The 21,086-nt window shown below is 39.0% G+C and overlaps 1 protein-coding gene across 1 annotated transcript; it reads right to left on the bottom strand.

Moving 5' to 3' along the window:
- Positions 1–774: 774 nt before the first annotated feature.
- LOC140927962 (pyridine nucleotide-disulfide oxidoreductase domain-containing protein 1-like) lies at positions 775–19,522 on the bottom strand. The gene is made up of 4 exons (XM_073377668.1): positions 19,225–19,522; positions 16,572–16,776; positions 16,158–16,354; positions 775–1,668 (listed from the first exon to the last, which is right to left on the bottom strand). The coding sequence occupies exons 1-4, from the start codon at positions 19,478–19,480 to the stop codon at positions 797–799; spliced, it is 1,530 nt and encodes a 509-aa protein (XP_073233769.1). The 5' UTR covers positions 19,481–19,522; the 3' UTR covers positions 775–796.
- Between the last annotated feature and the right edge of the window lie 1,564 nt (positions 19,523–21,086).

The raw sequence follows: 21,086 nt of genomic DNA, 5'->3' as shown, positions 1-21,086 counted from the left end.
CGGCAAACGTCAATTTGTACCACGTCATGAAGTTTTGCTTTTACTCTTCTACTCATCATTTCATAAGTAGGTTGAGTATGATCGTCCGGCTGAACGTAGTCCTGAATAGGACTGCTGTTGTTGACAGTGACTGACGTTTCGACAACCAGTGCGGTGCCCAGTTTGACTTTGCTTTTGGAAATAATGAATTGCGCGCACAACCTACAGATTAGTTAATCTGTCGGCTGCGCTGATTTCAAAACTTTAAGCCAATAAGAACACAGATAGTCCAATTTACAATATATTAGGAACTGAACTGGTCATACTATTAGTGAATTAGTCTGCTCCTTGGAGCATTAGAACGCTCCTACTAACAGTTTCTCAAACACGCCCTCTTTCCAGCACTTCGTTGTAAAAGAAAAAAAAGTACTCTCTCGAACCTTTTACGAACAACGTTTGATATCAAAAGACGATGCTCTTGGACGCTGTTAAAAAACCGGTTTCTGGCGCTGATCTTAGAATTGAATTTTTGGTGGCTTCACTTTATTATACGTGTATTTTATCCTAATAATTCTCACTCGACAAGGCGGTGCCTCGCATGGGCCTTTACGTCCGGTTCGCACGTTTTATTAACCAATGTTAATGATTTATAATGCTCATTGAATTGAGTGGAGTGCAATTTGGTCTGAAATCCTTAAACCCCTTAAATCCTTCGAACCTCTTATTATAAACATGACGAAAACTGTAAAAAGGTACAGTAAACTGCGATATTTCAATGACAGGTTAAGATCAAAATTACTTATCCAACGAGTTTTAATCAGTCGAAGTAATCTTCAATGTCTATGTCTGGATCTAGTAAATGATCCCTCAGAAGAGTTAAATCCATTTCATTTAGAATTAAGTTCTCAAAAGTCTCTTCCAGCTCTGTTTCACCAATAAGAACAGCTCCACACATTTTACCACGGTGAAGAACAATTTTGACGTATTCCACAGCCTTGGTACATCTGACCAGCAATTCATGGTCACTACCCAGTCCTTGCGCATTGTATTTACCTAACAACACTACTTTATATCCAAAAAACTGAGTCACATGTGTAAACAGTTCAAAGCAAAAATCTGTCGATATTTGCTCATTAGATAAATGAGCCATCATACACTTAGCTGCAAACACTCCCATCTGTCGTGCCTGACTCCACAGCCTCATTTGGAACCAACAAGGAGCTGGGTTCCAGCCAGTGCTGCAAACATCACCTGCAGCATAAACGTCTACAACATTGGTTTGCATATTTGAGTCAACTAACAGGCCACCATCATCGGCAATATGAAATGGAGCACATGAGGCAAAGGGTTGTGTATTTGGAATGACTCCTGTTGCAGAAACAATAAGATCACATCCATATATCTCATCATTTGTAAGCTGAACATACACTGGCCAATCAGGCAGATCTGCTGATTCCTTCCCAGTTGTTTCATGCCATGGAGAGGATGCTTCGTTTTGATTACTTTGTTTCAGTTCCTGTGGATCAATCAGGTGTTTGACTTCACAGTTGTACCGAACGTAAACTTGTCTTTTAGCTTCCTTTTCACTGTTTATATCACATACAGTTAGTCCTGAGCTCCAGTCTGGTCCCAGAGCACCTCCACACACAGTCTGAGTTGAATCACTGGAAGCAGAGCTATGCTGAGAAACTGAAAAAATAAACAGGCACTTTAGAACTGTCCTCATCAGTTTGCCTACCCTGAGAAACGCTCAAGAAACATTTCATTATGTACAATTTAAAATAATCCCTGAAAATACATTCTTCGGTCCATTTAGCTTGCCCTAGATAATAAGTAATTCTTTAGGGTTTCCTCAAGAAGAGTAGAGAAAGTGAAAAACGTAAGCACATGTGAGACTGTCTCCTGTGAGAAGTGTTTGCATATTTTGCTGCACATTCTAATTATCTTTGCATTCATCTCTTCATTCCGCGGTTCCAGTAGATGAATTCATGATTTCATCCGTTGTTCATCTTTCTAGGGTATATCATGAACCAGTATATTAAAATGAACAGCTGCCATTTAGTTTGCAAGTTCAGTTGGTTAGAGCACTGAATTGGCATTGCAGAGGTGAAGGTTTGAATCCTGGCAAGCCTGAAATTCACCACTGCATAAGCTGCGTTTTTAAAACGCATTGCAGTTAAAAAACTGCAATGATCTTCTTTGTCTTTTTGTTCCATTCCACAATTCCAGTATACGAAATTCATATATTCCTGATTTCATAACTCTAACTATCCCTCAGGAAATGCTACATCCCCCGGTTTCTATAAGAAGGACCTCCTGGCGGCACTTTTATAGGAAACAAAAGGTAAATAAAATAAACAAAACTTCTGAGCTGTTCAATTCTCCACCTTCTGTTTGCATACAGTCAGCAGCTTGAAATCTAACAGTGACATCTCTGTAAGGTACTACATGTATTCACTAATAGTTTAGGAATACCCTAAGCAAAATACTTTTGGTTAGGGAATTGGAATGAATTGTCTTGATTTCAGGCTTGCATGTGCGAGCCCTGCGTAAGCTTGAATTTTTCCAGGCTTTATTTTGCAACTCTAAAATGGTGGTTAGACTCCTTGAAGTCTGCCTTTTCTCTCAAAATCCGTCTTGTTCTTAACTCAGCCCGCGCGATTGCAAACCATGACATTATGCTACAATAAATATCATAAGGGATTAAGATTGGCATAAGCCCTCCCCTCGATCGCCGCTTGCGTGCTTGGGTTTTGCGTGCAGTAACTTTGCAAAGAAAAATAAGAGATTGCTCGAGAAACTGCTCGAAGTCTAAATTGTGGTGTACAAAACTGATCTTAGTAGTGGACTATGTTGGAAATTAACCCCATTTTGGATTTCCCTTGGATTTCCCGCATACTAATTTGGATTTCCTGCAAACTAGAGTGGTTTTCGTTTGAGTGTCGTAAAACCAAAACCAAAGTAATTACTCTGGCCAATCACATAGGACACAGACAATACATTGAACCAGTCAAAACTCGAAGTAATTACATGTGGCTGACGCAAAGCGCGGGAAAATGCATGCGAGCGCGTCACAATTGGCTTTGGTTTTACTTCTGATTGGATGAAAAGGTGGCGCGAATCTTTTAAGCCAATCGCATCGTGTAGAAAGTGCAAAACCAATTACTTTTCGACACTCAAATGAAAACCGCTCTAATTAAGTGTCTTCCTCCATATATAATGAAGTGGATAGGTTTACTAATGAGCGTCACTCTACTACAATAGGAACAATAGGCTTGCCTAGACTTGCCCGGTAAGTAACTTGAGCCCGGTTTTCGGACCGTCTATTAAAAGAAAAACAGGGATAAGAGAAGCGATCACCTAGCAACGCGAGAAATAGCTTCCTATATCTTATTTAGCGCTAAAACTCAGATATACGTAAACAAAACACATACAGAAAGTGGAGTTGAAAAGTCTTTATTTCAATTTAGTTTACGTCTTCTTATTTAGCGCTAAAACTCGGATATATGTAAACAAAACATACACAAATTGGAGCTGAAAACGATTTATTTCAAGTTTGTCTGACTATTGCAGAACTGTTTACTCCGTTTTATCTCGAGGAAATGAAAAACTATTGGAAGTCTTGTCATTTTCACGTGCGAGTTCACAAGCCCAAAGATGAATACAAATAAGCTCTACAGGAAAAACCTCAAGGGAGCATATTGACGTATTATTATAAAACAAATAACTTAACAAGGATCAATTAAAACACGTGACTCATAATTGCTAGCAATAAAAAGACAAGAGAGATACCGTTTTAAACAACTTTATTAAAAAACAATGACAAAAAGAGTCAAATACACAGGAATGGAAATTAATTAATCTTCATCTTCGTTCTCCTCTGTAGAAGGGGAATAGAAATTGGTTTCCAACGTCTTCGCGTTTTTGTGTGTAACTGCTCCGCAATCGTGACACCGAAGAAAGCCCTCTTTCATGTAATGTATCCCCTCGGGAATCTGGTGATCGCATATAGGACAAATCTTGTAGTAATCGTGCCAAAGGCATTTAGGACACTTCATGATCAATGTCCCGTACACATTAGAGTTCTCGTAGTGTTCACAGGGACTTTTGGAGTGAAAGGTGGTGGACGTTTCAGGGTTACTACTTTCTATCTCCTGACTGTCGTTTTCAGTGTCGTTGTCGCTCTCTTGGATGCCTTCAGCTTCAACGCCATTCTCAGAAGCCACTTCCTCCTCCTGATTTTCAATATCCGATGAACTCTCCTCATTAGTACTCTCGTTATCGGAAGTATTTTCTACAGTTTGGAAGCCTTTTTCCTTTTCTATTAAATCACTTAACAACTTTTTGTTCTTGATTAAACCTTTATCTATCCCTAACTCCGGAAGTCCATCTAGAAACGTATTCAGCGCAAGAGGCTTGGTAACTTCATTGTTATGAGGGAGTGACACATACTGAACTAACTCAGCGATGTTTGTGACGGGAATAGTGCGTTTATTTCGAAGTAATTGTCCGCTGGGGGTCCAGAAAAGAATATCTTTGGACGCGGCCATACTATGCAGCAAATCAGAAGCACGCTGTTCCGGCACTGCTCGGGAAAGATGACTCAAAACATCTTTTATTCTTGGTTCTTCATCCTCGCTTTCATCACCAGAACTTTCGCTTTCTTCATCTTCACTCTCGTGATCTTCTTCTTCAACCAAATCTATCTTTCTCTTCATTTTGGTGAGTACCCGTGACAGACTTAGCTTCGAATGATCAACCTAGCGATGTGTCACCTCTTTTACAGCATTAGAAATCCTAAGCTTGAAACGACAGGGGCTAATACATCTTCAATAAAACCACTACCCTCTTGAACAAGGACTTGCTTCTTTGTTTTGAAAGGGACATTTGGTCTGGCCTGGTTAAGTAAAGCATCCTTATGTGGCAGCAATATCCGCTTATTTTCTTCGGAGATAGGATTGGGTCCCATGAGTATATTGTATAAGACTTGGACTAGTGCATGTAGTTGTTTTGGAGTAGCTGTCTTTAAAAGAAACTGGCGCTGATAAGCAGGGCAATCAGCTAACAGCTGAAGAAGACCACGATTGTTGTTCACTACACGAGACATTGCTTCAAGGTGAACTAAAGATGGCAGTTGGCAGTCTTATATAGAATCTAGTGGAGAAAAAAAATGAAACGAGTGGGCGAAGGATAGAAAACAATAGAATAAGGAGGAGGAGGAGGAAAAACAATAGAAATGAGGAGTAGGAGGAGGAAAAACAATAGAAATGAGGAGGAGGAGGAGGAGGAAAAACAATAGAAATGAAGAGGTGGAGGAGGGGGAGGAAAGACAACAATAGAAATGTGGTGGTGGTGGTAATGGTGGTTTTAGGCGTGGAAAACAATAGAATTTTGTGGCCTGAAAACCTATATAAATACGCAACATTCTACCTCTTTCTCAGTCTACATTTTGCTCCTGAGGAGTTGACATGAGTTGGCTCTGTTCTGTCTGCGAAAAATCCTTTAGTAGAAAAGATAATATGCAAAGGCACGTGGTGTCTAAACACCGCAATGCTGGTCTCACCCCATTTCAAACAGTTCCAATATTTTCACAGAAATGTTAGCGGTTTCGCTTCGAGCACCCTTTCACCTCCATGATTGCCGCAATGACCGGGTCCGGAAAAACGGCCTGGGTTCGATCGCTATTGCAACAAGCTTCAGAGACCATTTACCCTCCCCCGGAGAGGATCGTTTGGTGTTATTCACAATGGCAGCCTGCGTATACACAAATGTTAGTCGCCATGCCAAACATTGAATTCGTCAAGGGAATTCCTACGGGTTTGGAGCAGGATTCCTATTTTGATGTGAACAAACGGAATTTGATCGTGTTTGATGATCAGATGATTGACGCCAGTAAAGACAAGCGAATTGTGAACCTCTTTACTCGTGGTTCTCATCATCGCAATCTGAGCGTGATTTATATCGTGCAGAATCTATTTCATCAGGGGAAAGGTAGCCGCAGCATAAGCCTAAACAGCCATAATCTGGTGTTATTCAAGAATCCACGAGACAAATTGCAAATCCTGACTCTGGCGAAGCAAATGTATCCCGGGCAGACTGATCTCTTTTTAAATCAGTACGAAGAGGCTGTAAAAAGACCCTTTGGTTATCTTCTGATTGATCTGAAAACTACTACCCAAGATAATTGTCGGTTGCGAACAAACGTCCTGCCCAGTGAAGAAGGCTTTAACCAAGCAGGGTTTCAAGAAAATATTCCCCAAGAGCTTCTAAAATATCTGAAGCAGCAAACTCTTTCGCCTGTCCCGCTTCTTCCAGCTATGCAAGAAATACAAAGCAACATGGACGACGTGCTTTCTCGAAACGATCTTCGGGACGATGAAAAAGCTAAGAGATACTTTCAGTTGCAAAACAGATACCTGGCTTTTAAAGAACAATTAAATACAAGAACACGATCGGAAGAAATAATCAGCACTGTTCCAGACTTAACATCAAGGACACAAGATTCTTGTACGAGTAGGCCTTGATCATGAATGCGAGGCTCATGCGGGGACCTTCTCACCAAGAGGACAAACAAATATGAGAAAACTGCGGCTGAGTTTGCCGAATTTAAGGAAAGTTTTTAACATTGTAAAGTTCCGAAGGGCTTACATACTTGAGAGGTCATTATTTCAAACAACAAAAGGAAGATCCGCTCATTATTACTAAGAAAAACAGCGATCCTAACCATAATTATATTGATGAGAAGAGTGCTTCGTGAGCGAGTTTATAATTTAATATAAACAGAGATGTTCGCAAAATCTCCGAAGCCATCTTAATTGTAATTTTCAGTGTCCTTTAAACTTTTTGAAGAATATCGTTTATTGAAATAGACGTAATTATCGAAAGCCTGCGATATCACACCTACTTTGCGGTTGAAATTTTCTAACAGAGCCGATGCAAAATCTTGAATGTGTTTTTGAAGTAAACCAAACGACTCATTCAGTGGATAATTACTTATCAGACCTGGGCTTAGCGTTCTGCACACAGTCCATGTGCATTTTAAGGAAGTTAGACCGGTTTGAACAAAGATGACTAGGTAAAATTTATTTTTAAATTTAAGTTTATCCAATACATTATCTTCGATAACAACTGTGCGAGAGTACAAAGACGTGCACGCAGTTGAACACAGTTTGGTACAGACGATAATACTGAGCAGTTTAGCTCCACACTACAGATACACACAAGATAAAAAGAATAATAATAAGAAGAAAATTATATAAAAAGGATTCGAGTATTGACATTTTGACACAATAATTCATTTTCTTGATTACTTCTCGTTTCTTCTTTTGGCTTCGTGGCTTTTTAACTTTTGCTGTTAGTACGACCAGCTCTTCCCATAGTTTTGTTTTTTGAAACAGATATCCCTTTAGCTTACCTGTAAGGTATCAACTTTTAAATCTTGCAGTTTTTTGCTGATGTCTATCGTTTTGCAGCGATTCAGCCGCGACTAACCAATGTTTGTCTGTGTTTTTGCAAAAAAATTTCCCCGCTTTAGCCTCGCAATCAAGCTGTGAAGTCTCTCGTCCCAGGGCCGTCGGGGAATACGAATATCGTCTATTTAAGCAATAGACCACACTTTCTATGGGTTTACCGGCGTGATAACCCACGCGGGATGTTGGGAGAACACGAGAAAAGCTTGTAAATCACGAGCCGAAGGCGAGTGATTTACAAGCTTTTCGAGTGTTCTCCCAACATCCCAAGTGGGTTATCACGCCGGTAAACCCATAGAAAGTGTGGTCTATTGCTTTTATAAAATAACTTTTAATAAAATGGAGTCTTTTAGGTAAAAAATATGATTTTAGTACCGTGATCAAGTCATGTCTTCTCTCTAAAGTCATCATAAGCCAATCACGACTCACGATTTAATAGCGCTAAACTTTCTCAAAACTCAGTTCAGTCAAACAACAAACAGCAGCACTTCAAAACACGAGTTTTTGCACTCATTACATGATAACTTATGAAAGCTGTTTTACAGGAAAAGTCAAAACATATTCATGCGAACGTACAATGAAAGAATACGTTCATGGTTTGTTTACTACAGAAGTAGAAATTGATTGAACATCAGACTGTACGCAGCTGTATTTTGTTGAGTCGATCCGTAAGAATTTCGTGCTTACAGAGGAAACTGGCAGCTATTGTAATGGAGGACTTCATTCACTTTTTACAAGCCGCAGTGGTTTAAGATCTGTTTCCTGGACTTTATTATGATCAAGAAATGCTGCGGTAACGACGTGGCTGCATTTGCGAAGTTGTCGCATGTAACTTTATATGCACGTACAGCGACCGATGGAAATATGTCAGTGGTGGAGAAAGGTTTCTTTGCCGTAGCCACATATTGGCGTTAATATTTGACGATTTGTGAAGTCAGGTGGTGTGAGGTAGGTCATGGCATCGATATCATCGAATAATTTGTGCAAATGTTGGAAAAAACTAGCCCGAAACTCTGACATCTTTCATCATCGTTGGCAGCTTGTTTACAACCTCCAGCGGCCGATTTTGTACCATATCTTGATCAGAGATCTCTTTTTGAAACAATTTCTTTGATTAAGGAATTTAATTTTGAAATAAAATAAATCAAGAATGCTAAAACTATCCGTTTTGTTGCTGGTTGGCACATTGTTAAGTTTTCCTAGAGACTTTGTACACCAGAAATTCACACAGTTGTTGTCTTTCTCTGCGATTTGGCATCGTCGTGAAATGTAAACTGTTTTCCAGCTTTGTACTTTATAACTTCTAAAGCTATGGCAGTAGCGAATTGTGACGCTCAGTAATAAAATGTGAAAACCAACGCTTTTAATATTAAGAAGGGATGGGTAAGTAACTTGTTCTGTTTTTTAGCCTTTCTAAAATCGTTTGCAGATCAATAGCCGGTTTTGTTTATGGCTCGTGGTCCGGATGCCTTTTTCTATGGGTTTACCGGTATAATAAACCATAGGTTTTTGACCAATCAGATCACGCGTACTATCTCAGTTATTTTATAATAGTATATACACACTCAGTGATCTTGGTGATTTAAGCAATCTGATTGGTTCGCTATCTCGGACTATTCTACAATATTCACCTCCTAGCGAGTGGATAATGTGTGAGCTCGGTGTTTTTCACATTTTTTTAGAGAACGATCTTTTAAAAGTGGACAAAATCCTAGGGCTGACTTTTTTAAGGCAAGTACAGTCTTGGAAGGATTCAATACGCGATATTGTACGGCGTTTTTCAATTTACTGGAGCTGAGTTTTGTGCTCGATGGATTGTTTACAACTCCCGTGCATTCGCGTATAAGAAGCCGTTTCGTGAACTCAGCGTTTTCTAACAAGAAAATTTGGGCTCAAAAATCGAAGTTCATTTATGACAAACAAATTTAAAAGGAAACGTTTGCAGAAATTCTACGTTTCAAGTAAACAGGAAAAAGAATGATACAGGAAGACGACGTCTTACCTCGAGCAACCGAGCCACCATTTTTGTCAGCACTTCACGCGAAGAACGACACAACAAACCCTTTTGGTTATAAACTTGGCGTGTCAACAGAAAACAACAAAGCTCTACTTTTCTTCTCAGGTAAGGAAACAGTTCAAACTTTTAGCGTTTCCATTTAAGCCATTAAGCTGTTGTTTGCGAAATGATAAACTTGTGAATTGCCATGTTTGAAAATTCTGCAAAGATCTATTCTTAACCTTACGCGTGATTTGATCTGTCAATCAAATTGTACTTTTAAATGGTTTCCTCTCTGATTTTGTTGAGATCACTTCGTGTGTATATACTAAAACAATTATTCTTTTCAATCTCGGTGAATAGTGGCTTTAAGAATATTTACCTCGCCGCTTTCGCGGCTCGGTAAATATTTTGCCACTATTCACCTTGATTTCAAAGAATAATTGTTTATTATTAAAAACTGAATCATTGGATAATGCAATTCTAGCATTTTGATTGGCTTAGCCGTTATGGTATATGAGCTATTAGTATATACACACTCAGTGATCTTGGTGATTTAAGCAATCTGATTGGTTCGCTATCTCGGACTATTCAACAATATTCACCTCCTAGCGAGTGGATAATGTGTGAGCTCAGTGTTTTTCCCATTTTTTAGAGAACGATCTTTTAAAAGTCGACAGAATCCTAGGGCTGACTTTTTTTAAGGCAAGAAAAGACTTGGAAGGATTCAATACGGCGTTTTTCAATTTACTGTAGCACTCAGTAGTAGCAGGAGTTTTGTGTTCGATGGATTGTTTACAACTCCCGTGTATATTCGCGTAGAAGAAGCCGTTTCCGTTTTCTAAGAAGAAAATTTTGGCTCAAAAATCGAAGTTTATTTATGACAAACAAATTTAAAAGGAAATGTTTGCAGAAATTCTACATTTCAAGTAAACAGGAAATAGAATGATACAGAAAGACGACGTCTTACCTCGAGCAAATGAGCCGCCATTTTTGTCAGCACTTCATGCGAAGAACGACACAACAAACCCTTTTGGCTATAAACTTGGCGAGTCAACAGAAAGCAACACAGCTCTACTTTTCTTCTCAGGTAAGGAAACAGTTCAAACTTTTAGCGGTTCCATTTAAGCCATTACGCTGTTGTTTGCGAAATGATAAACTTGTGAATTGCCATGTTTGAAATTTCTGCAAAGATCTATTTTTAAACTTATGCGTGATTTGATCTGTCAATCAAATCGTACTTTTGAATGGGTTCCTCTCTGATTTTGTTGAGATCACTTCGTGTGTATATACTAAAACAATTATTCTTTTCAATCTCGGTGAATAGTGGCTTTGGGAATATTTACCTCGCCGCTTTCGCGTCTCGGTAAATATTTTGCCACTATTCACCTCGATTTCAAAGAATAATTGTTAATTATACCATGCTCTCCATATATCGTCGGTGTACGCGTCAGTTTAAAATTGGAAGCAAGCTGAGATTTTTTTTCGCGAAGGATAGAATGGCGTCCGAAGCAAATCGTTTTAATTCATTTCTTAGAATACTAGAAATGCAATTTCATCGAAAGAAAAAAGACAAAAACAAACAAAAAAGCCACAAGAGCTTGTTTGAAAGTTTGTCGAAAAACACATGGAACTAAAGTACCTTGACCAGCTACGAAAGAAAACAAGTGTGGTTTCTTCATGATAGCGAAGCCATTCGCCGATCGAGTCACTCGCCGATAGATAACTGCGGCTTGTTTATCCGACATCAAGAATTTAAAGGACAAGTAACCAGCTACAAATACAGGCTATGCAGCCATTCACTAGAGCAATCGAGGCGGCAGTATAGCTTCTTTTCTCGTTCAGCAAAACCAGCTTGTGGCTTCAAACAACTTCATAACCAGCGACCGAGGTAATAGTTTTTCTCCGTTAATCTTACTTTTATAACTGCACCGAAAATCCAAATTCACAGTAATTTCGACGGCTGTCACTTAAAAATTCTTTCCCTTCACATTATCTGCCAGGTTTTTTAGCTGTTCTGCTGTGTAAAATCTTAGAATCCCGATGAGTTTTTAAAAAACTAATGTTCATCGCTACAATGTTTTAATTTTTCATTCATGCAGTCCAGGTGAATCCGTTCGCGCGTTGACAGTTTTGATAGACGTGTGACATGTGAATAGCGGAAGTTCCTTGTCTTTTCCGAATTGTTCTAGTAGGGGAGATTCAACGAGTTTTTGTGGGCGTTTTTAATAAAACAATTATTCCACTTGCGCTTGTTGGATATGAGATGATTATAGCGAACTCGGCGCTACGCGCCTCGTTGGCTATCTATCATCTCATATCCAACGCGCCCTCGTGGAATAATTGTTAATTAACAGAAGCGGCTATCTCTCAAAAACCTGACAAAGACAGCCTCACCCCTCCACCACACTTAAATCCTGCTTTCCTGACCCCTCCTCCCACAGTAGGAACCCCATCACAAGGTGGCCCGAAGCGCAAAAGGCGTCGGATTCAATTTCTAAATTATTTGGATGATCATAAATCTCATATCATGGCAAACAGCTGAAGAAACGTCGGCATAAGAAATTCAAACCTTACAAGTACTCCATTGGCGAAGAAGAAGGAATTGATTAATTTCCATTTCTTACAAATCGCTGTGTATTTGACTCTTTTTGTCATTGTTTTTTAATAAAGTTGTTTAAAACGGTATCTCTCTTGTCTTTTTATTGCTAGCAATTATGAGTCGCGTGTTTTAATTGATCCTTGTTAAGTTATTTGTTTTATAATAATACGTCAATATGCTCCCTTGAGGTTTTTCCTGTAGGAGGGTCTGTATGGGGGGTCCACATGTCGGTTGTCGGTTAAAATTCAGTAATTTTGTCGGTAGTAGGTTAAAATTTTCGATCTTTGTCGGTAGTCGGTTAAACTTTTCGATTTTCGTCGTTTGTCGGAAAATCTCAGTTAATAAGTAAAAACGCTTGTTAAGTATTAATATTTTTTATGTATTTCACCCACTTTTCAAGACTTTGATCCCTAAGGAAAGAGTAAAACTTGCAAGAATGCATCATTTGATTGCGCCTAAACCGTTCATTAACTCTTGTTTTTTTATGTAACATGATCGTTTATTTCATCATTGTTTGCCATCAAATGAATGATAGTATTGATAAAATCACCAAAGCTTTTATTGTAAATGCGAACTTGGTTTCCCTGTCGACTACAGGGCACAGTAAAAAGTAATTAATTAATAATTAATGCCTCTAGCCTTTTGGATACTTGAATTATTTTTAGTGAAAAACTGCAAGGGGTGACAGGCTGCACATCTATCCCTCTTATGTTTTGGTTCTAACAAGCATGTCGTTTGCCATAATTTTCCTTTCTCAAAGAAATAGCACTTTAGGTGGTTCTTTAAAATTTTGGCAAGGTAGTGGTTCGTTTTGTATGAGATTCCACTTTTTCATTAAAGCTTCTTTTTAAAGACACTAAGGGCTAGTATTGTGTCACGAAAGGCAATATTTCAGTCTTTTTCTTCCTGGTTGCTTTGTTTCAGGAGCGCTGCCTTCCTTTCTGTGAGTTTTACTTCTACTAGCAATTTTTCTTTCAAAATTGTGTGGCTAGCCTCTGTCCATCAAGCGCTTTTGAAATCTGAAATACTTCCTCAGAGGAGTTTGTTCGTTGGATTCTCAAGGCTCCTCGTTTGTCAAACAGGCGCTTTAACAATTGGTGTGTGATAAGAGGTGAAAATGTATATACTGTAAGGTTTCCGTTTCAAATGCGTCCTTACGTCAAGGATAGCTTTTTCTCATTTTTTCGCTGAATGTTGTACCTTGGTATACAACCGTTTCTAAAAAGAATGTCTCATTTTCAGATATTTCGGCCGTGAATTTCATAGTAGGGCATGTAAGTTTACTTGTTCCGCGAAGAAAGCTACGATGTCTGGTTTACTTATGTCCCATAGGGAAAAAATGTCATCTATGTAGCGTTTTCAAACAGTTGGTTTAAAGACGGTTTTGCTTAAACTTTGTGTTTCAATATGTGTCATGAAAATGTTGGAAAGGAAACTGCTGTCTTTGTGCTCATCGCGGTACCGTGGGTTTGTACTGATAGTGCTTTACATTAAACGGGAAAGAATTTTCTTTGAGGATTAGTCTAAGCAAGAAACGTTCGGTTTTTTCACCTTTGACTTTTCAATAAAATTTATACAGTCGGTAGCATCTTTAAAGTGTGACTTTGTGATTTTGATATTGGCTGTAGCAATGTACGTGTATCAACAACAAAAAAAAGGAAATTCTTTCCCTTAGGCCATCTGATGAGTCACAAATTTAAAAAGGTTACTTCCTCGAGCTAACGGTTTGAATAAATACAAAATGCTCTTTTTTCTGGAAACAAATATTGATAATATCAGCGCATGTCGGTAGTCGGTTAATTTTTTTCCTGTCGGTAGTCGGTAATTTTTTACTCATTTTGTCGGTAGTCAGTAATATTTTTCGCCCTTTGTCGCTAGTCGGTTAACCCCATTCAGACCCTCCTGTAGAGCTAATTTGTATTCAACTTTGGGCTTGTGAACTTGCATTTAATTAACTGATTAACCCATTCGCCCCTGAACCGCCCGTAACCGCCCGTGCGGATCCAGGTCCTTTCTACCCATTGTGACGTCATCAGTTTTAACGGTCAAGAACAACTTTCTTCACTAAGTTGTGCAGAGTGAAGAGATCTTTCAAACCATACCAGGATGAGCACAATTCAGTCAAGGGCACCGGAGAAACAAGCAAAAAACCACGTGACATTGACCTGAAAATCTCCATGAAAATCTTGTTCCATTACCCACCTACCTTTCCCTTCGCCTAATCCTAAGATCCTAAAAGCTTTCCTAAAAACTCTTCCCACCAAAATCAAGCCTACTAAATGCCCAGCAAGAGAAAAAAAAAAATGAGGCAAGAAAAGCAAAAAAAGAAGGGAGGAGAGAAAGCGAAAAGTAAAAGTCAAGACTGCTGTGTCACTTTTAAACCCAAAAACTGTCGAAATTTTGCTTTCTGCGCATGCCTGAACTTCGCAAGCTGATATTTTGCATCTGGATCAGAAGGCCGCGAAGTGTTCGACCTGTAAACCAGTTTGTGGTAAGTTTTAGCTCTTTATAGCACGACCGTGACCAGAAAACCACTCGACTAGCTTCAAAACGCGTTTTTCGGCAAAATCTCCAGGAGCGAATGGGTTAACCGTGCGTGAAAATGACAAGACTTCAGTAGTTTTTCATTTCTTCGAGATAAAACGGAGAAAACAGTTCTGTAATAGTCAGACAAACTTGAAATAAATCGTTTTCAACTCCACTTTCTGTATGTGTTTTGTTTATGTATATCTGAGTTTTAGCACTTAATAGACGGTCCGAAAACCGGGCTCAAGTTACTTACCGGGCAAGTCTAGGCAAGCCTATTGTTCCTATTGTAGTAGAGTGACGCTCATTAGTAAACCTATCCACTTCATTATATATGGAGGAAGACACTTCATTAGTATGCAGAAAATCCAAATTAGTATGCGGGAAATCCAAGGGAAATCCAAAATGGGGTTAATTTCCAACATAGTCCACTACTGATCTTCTTTACATTTATTTTGTCCGGCAGTTCTAGTACAGTCAAACTTCCCATAAGCAACCACCCAAATGTAAACAGTTAGTGGTTGCTTATGGGAGGTGATCACTTATTGAAGTCAAACTACAGGAGTTCTAGCTACTTTCTGAAGAGAATGTATTGCATGCAATTTTCAGGTTACAATAAATCCATGTTGTTTCTAAAAGATCTTCTCATACTCTGCATACTCGGGTGTCTAGAAATCTCAGAGCTAGAAAACTAGACCCAAAAACTCAGGCCCCCTCAAATCCAGAAAACTCGGCCCTAGAAAACTCAGGCCCCACTTAGTTTTAAAGGATGCAAAGTCACTTTTTGATTGACGTTTTTGCTGCCGTCTTTTATTGTGAGTTTTTATATTATTGTAAGATAGAAAGATACAAGATACAAATAACTTTGTAGTACCGTTTAGACCCCCATATCATGGACGTACACTCTAAGGTAACAATCACTCTGTCACTCCGCGCGCGCGCACCACCACATACCGGAAACCATGAAAACTTAGACCTACACTAATAAAACAAAATGTAATGGCAGACCCACTTTTCCCCCAAAACACACCATGTTGCCAACCTTGATAGAAAGATCAGAATTGCCCTACTTTATAACTCCACGATGAAAGGTTACCTGGGTTAATTTTTCCTGGGTATGTGCCGCTGGCCTCTCAGAGCCCCGACCCCATTATAGTCTATTCTGTGGCCAATCATAGATTCCATCTTAGTCACTTTTGGGCAAATATGTAATTTTTGCAATCCCAACTTAGTCACTTTTAATTTTTTAGATTGAATGAAGAACACTTTACTTTTCATCTACAGTACAAACATTCTGGTATGTTTGCTAACCGTGAATATGAAGAACTGTCTTACCCCAAAAAATCCGAAAATGTGCAACCTCATTCTGGTAACTGTATGGAAAATGTGACCCCCTTATAGTCTCTCCAGTCGTGAAAATGCGACCCCATCCAGCAGCACATCCCCATTAGCCTCTTATAAGGAAGTACCCCACCCCCCCCCCCCCCCCGGTACGACTCTATATGATTCTCATATATTCATTGTTTCATTAAGGTTGGGTGATAATATGAACAGCAGCAGTATAAGAGACTTATCTTATACTGACCAGAACTGAGTGAAGTCTCAATGCCATACTTCATTCTTTTAACATAACTTTCCATACACTTTTGATTTGCCATAGCAACAGGAAGGTTAGACTCCAGGTGGGGAAGAAAGAATGTTGCTGCACCCTTGTCAAAAAAAGCATTCCCTATGGCATCATCCTTAATGGCCCAAAGAACTTGGCAGCCATACAATTCATAACTGCAGTGAGAAAAAAAACATACAGCGAAGTTTTACTGTAGGACAAACAATAATAAGAAACAAGGCTTTCATCCTCTATAATTTGTTCTCACTGTAATATTTTAATAGCAATTTTTTTTAAGAAGAAATAATAACAACATTAGAAACATGAAGATATATTAGGAACCAAAAGCAAAAATAATCCTCTAAAAACCAAATAAGCGCCAAAAAAACTCACACAAGTTCCAATGCTATTCCACCATTGCCAACAATTAAAACTCTGCGTGCTTTTGAAAGCTTGTCTTTTAACTGTTGAACACTTTCAGTGTCTCTGATACCGACAACAAAAGGACTTTTGTAAATAATGTTTGGTCTTCCTCCTGTGCAAATACATAGCTTCTTGTAAACAAACTTCTCATCTTTGTCGGTCAAAATCCAGTGCTCTGAAATATACAAAAATCCACCTGTCAATTTATACCCTGGGGGTGGGAGGGGGGTCCAAAGACCCAGGTGGTGAATTTTAGGAAACTTACAACAGAATGTTGCCCTTTGGGTCGGGAACTGGAAAAAACTTGAAAACGAAACAAAATTGAAATGGAAAAAATTTCTTGATAGCCATTTTGACAACCTCTTAGTATCAAGAAAATTCATCCAATACACCAGCCATCTTTAAAGGACAATTACATACATGTAGAGCATGAACATAAGTTGCTTACCATATTAACTACCAAGACTTCCTGGACGTTAAAAAAGTACAACAAGGATGTATGAAAGGAGAGACACTATAGTCACCTTCGATACATTTTGTCGAGATATTTTGGGTGTTCTTTATCAAAATTTCAATAAAATAAATTTTGGATACAAAACAAACTTTGATTTAAATTCCGGCCCTCGCATTATTTTTTTTGTACTCACCTAGGGTCAATGCTTGCTTGTCTTAGTTAATGATTTGGTAACAAAAAGGCATGCCTGCATGGGGGCACTCACTCTTGATCTCAATATACAGTCAACTCTTGCCTTGTGGACACCCCGCTATAACGGACATTGCTATAATATGGTCAGCAGCTAAATATTAGGAAAAAATAAATTACAGCCATTTGATGGAAATAAACTCTTGCTATTACGGACTCTTGCTAATGAGGACACTAACTCGAAGTCCCTGGAGCGTCCATAAAGAGAGTTGACTGTAACAGTAATGGCTTAACAAGAGAAGAGGAAATTGAGAAAAATACCATTAAAAATAATATCTGCGAGTTTTTCTAGTCGTTGACAAACAAGCCAGTCTGCCCTTTTTCCCTGTAATTTCCCCCATGTTTAGCTATGTTTGAATTCTGAGTAAGAAATCATATGCATGCAATAAGCCTGGCTTGGCAAATACATGACCCCCAGGTCACAAAAGAGTTGTTTATTAATACCTGAACCCTGGGACTGACAACATGTGCTTCAAAAATATGCTGCAATTACCCGGGGGGAGGTGGATTGATGCAGCTGGAATTGACCAATGCATTATTTTTCCCCTCAGAATTTGATTGGTGTTGTTTTGTACTATATAAAAATCTATGACCGCCCGAGCTCTATCCACTGAAACTCTGACGAGTCTTGCTCCTGGAAAGAAAGGGTTTTTCTCTGACATGCATCTCATTTTCAGTGACGTTTTCCTTCACTACATAAGATAATATTTTCTCCCTTATGTTAACCACCATTGAGTCGAACTGCTTAGGGATACGTAAAAATTGGAAAACATCTCATTTAATCTCTAGCATTTTTTGGGTTGTATCCAATAATTTGTACCCCACAAATGAGGGCCATTCCTTTAATATCCACCCCCCCCCCCTTTAGGAAAAAATATTTCTGGGGTTCCCCCCCTCAGAAATTAGCATTTATTCTTAGATACACTCACAAATAGTATTATTTTTGTTCTGTAACCTTCAGAAAATATGGCGATGTTATTTGTCCCATTCAGAAAAGAAGATTACAGTACTCTTCATAAGAAAAACAGTATTCACCATGCCTATATTGTTGATGTACCTCTGACCCCTTTATCATTTCAGAAATTTATTCTTGGTATTTGCACCCTTCAGAAATTGACATTTTGGACAACAACCTCCTTCAGAAAAACCTCTCTCCTAGTATTGAACCCTCTCTCACAGAAAACCCCTTCAAAAAATCTCATCTATATGGGAGAGGGGTGTGGATATAGAATGGAATGGCCCTGAGCCCACAATAGTCTTTTAACTTTGCACACTCAGCTTGGTAGGTACTTTAAGTAGGATTATTAAAGTGTATCAAGAAATGTATAAATATAGCCATGTATTACCATTTATAAAATAACTGAGATAGTACGCGTGATCTGATTGGTCAAAAACCTATGGTTTATTACACCGGTAAACCCATAGAAAAAGGCATCTGGACCACGAGCCATAAACAAAACCGGCTATTGATCTGCAAACGATTTTAGAAAGGCTAAAAAACAGAACAAGTGATAACCCACTTGGGATGTTGGGAGAACACTCGAAAAGCTTGTAAATCACTCGCCTTCGGCTCGCGATTTACAAGCTTTTCTCGTGTTCTCCCAACATCCCGCGTGGGTTATCACGCCGGTAAACCCATAGAAAGTGTGGTCTATTGCTTAAGTATTGCCATGTATAGCCATGTATAACCATGTATTGCCATACATGGCAATACACGGCTATAGATGGCAATGTATAGTAATACAAGGCTATACATGTTAATACATTATTTTAAATGCATTCTTGGCACACTTTAATAACCCTACTTAGAGTACCTACCCTCAGCTTCGATTGAGCAAAAACGCACATAGATTGAACAGTTTCTTGTGGTGCAGTTTCAAATCGTGAGGAAACTTGAAATTTAATTCTTGTGATAAGTACCTTCAGGGTTAAACGCGACGACTTGTGACTGCACAATGACAACATTAGGGCAATGGTTGAACACCGAATTGGCTGATTGTTCTTTCACATCAAACTCCTCTAGTGTTCTACCGTACGTTTTGAGGTTGTGAGCAGCCTTGACCACATCTCTTGCTGTAATAAAAGTAATAGTTTCTTTCGCGCATATCTGAGACAGCTGTTCCACACAAGAAACACCTGCAATTCCACCTCCAACAACAACGAAAGTACAATTCATGTTCGATGGCGTCGGCGGAAAGACGCATTGCTCGTCCCCGCTCGTCCCAGTGTTTTGTCGATGAATACCACAGGGTACTCAACGTCTGAGCGCAAGGAAGAGAGCGCGAACAAGTGCAACAAGCACTTTTCACTGCTGGATTTAGGTTTTATTTTAAAAAACAAATGGTAAGGTGGAAATTTTTACTTCATTTGTGTCGTATTCTCCTTTTATCCTTCCTTGCCGTAAGAATCAGTTTAATATTTTTAGTTCGTATATGTCATTGCTTTAAAAATAACAAGGCAGATGAGTTTGAAAGTGAGAATTTTTGGAACTCGGAAATGGCCTATTGGGGGCTAGCAAAATGCGAGCTCGCAGACAAATTCTAGGTGAAAGTTGCTTCAAAGGTTGTGGTACAATATAAACCCCCATACAAGAAGAACCTTTTCTTTAAACTTTGCAGGTACAGTCGACTCCCGTTAACTCGAACCTTCAAGGGAAATCGAAACAAGGTTCGAGTTATCGGGAGTTCGAAGAAAATAGCCGAGAGTAAGCTAAAAAACAGTTTTTACTGCACAGTGAACATTTTAATCCATTTAATTGTAGAAATGTCAAGTGAAAATTAAAAGATACTTAGATTATAAATCAGAACGTAACGTAACTAGCCTAAATAGAGCATGCGTTCACAGGCGGCCCAAACTCACGTTGCGAGGGAAGGGTGTAATGTAATCTACATAACATAGGTGACGCGCCGGTGTCGCGTTACAGGCGACCGTTGAAAATATAAGAGACTTTGTACACAGGCAGACCACCCTATGTTAGTGGGGGCCGTTGTTGATTGAAATCTGAGCAACGATCTTTTGTTATTTATAGAAGAAATACATATGAACAATACGGTGGCTATAATTTGTTCCAAAATGCAGAATTTAAAGCAAATTTTTCAATGAACATTTGAAGAAAATGCTAACTGAGCCATGTGTCATGTTTTTTTCGCCGTCCCGTGCTGTTTTAAGTGCCATTTTGCGAGATGAATATTTGACCTCGGCGGTTAGAACTATAGCGCTTAAAACAGCACGGGACGGCGAAAAAAACATGACAGTGACCCTTAAATCTAAAAGAGCCCATACTAGTTGTTTTCCTGAGTTCTGTGGGGAGTGAGTTCCAGTCAATTGCACCAGCAATTTGGAAAGTCTTTCTTCCTGAAAAAGTTTTAGATTTTGGTACGTCAAGAGTGCCTTGGTTCCACAGATTTCTGTTTTGGAGCTCGGCCCTATTGGTTAGGTAACCCTCATAGTTGCTTCGAACGGTTTTGGTTGTTTACAATCTTAAAAATAAAAACAAATCTGAGGAATGGTCTCCTATAGTACAGTGTTAGCAGCCCTAGAGTGTTCCTCATATATTGTGTTCAGGTTACATCAGGTAGTTCTGTTGGCCCTAAGAATAACCGTGATGGCTTTGTTTTGAAGTCGTTCGAGTTTATCTGACAGGGACTTATTACATTCATGTCATACGATGCATCCGTAATCGATCACTGGGAGGATTGTTTGTTTTTAGATCCTCAGAAGTATCTTTGTGTCTAGAAAGCCAGCAAGTCTATTTAATAGTGCTATTTTTGGTGAAACTCTTT

Source organism: Porites lutea, chromosome 2 (genome assembly GCF_958299795.1).
Source record: "Porites lutea chromosome 2, jaPorLute2.1, whole genome shotgun sequence".
NCBI classification, from domain to species: Eukaryota; Metazoa; Cnidaria; class Anthozoa; order Scleractinia; family Poritidae; genus Porites; species Porites lutea.
The sequence above is the reverse complement of the archived record's forward strand: the minus strand, read 5'-3'. Positions and strand labels throughout refer to the sequence as shown.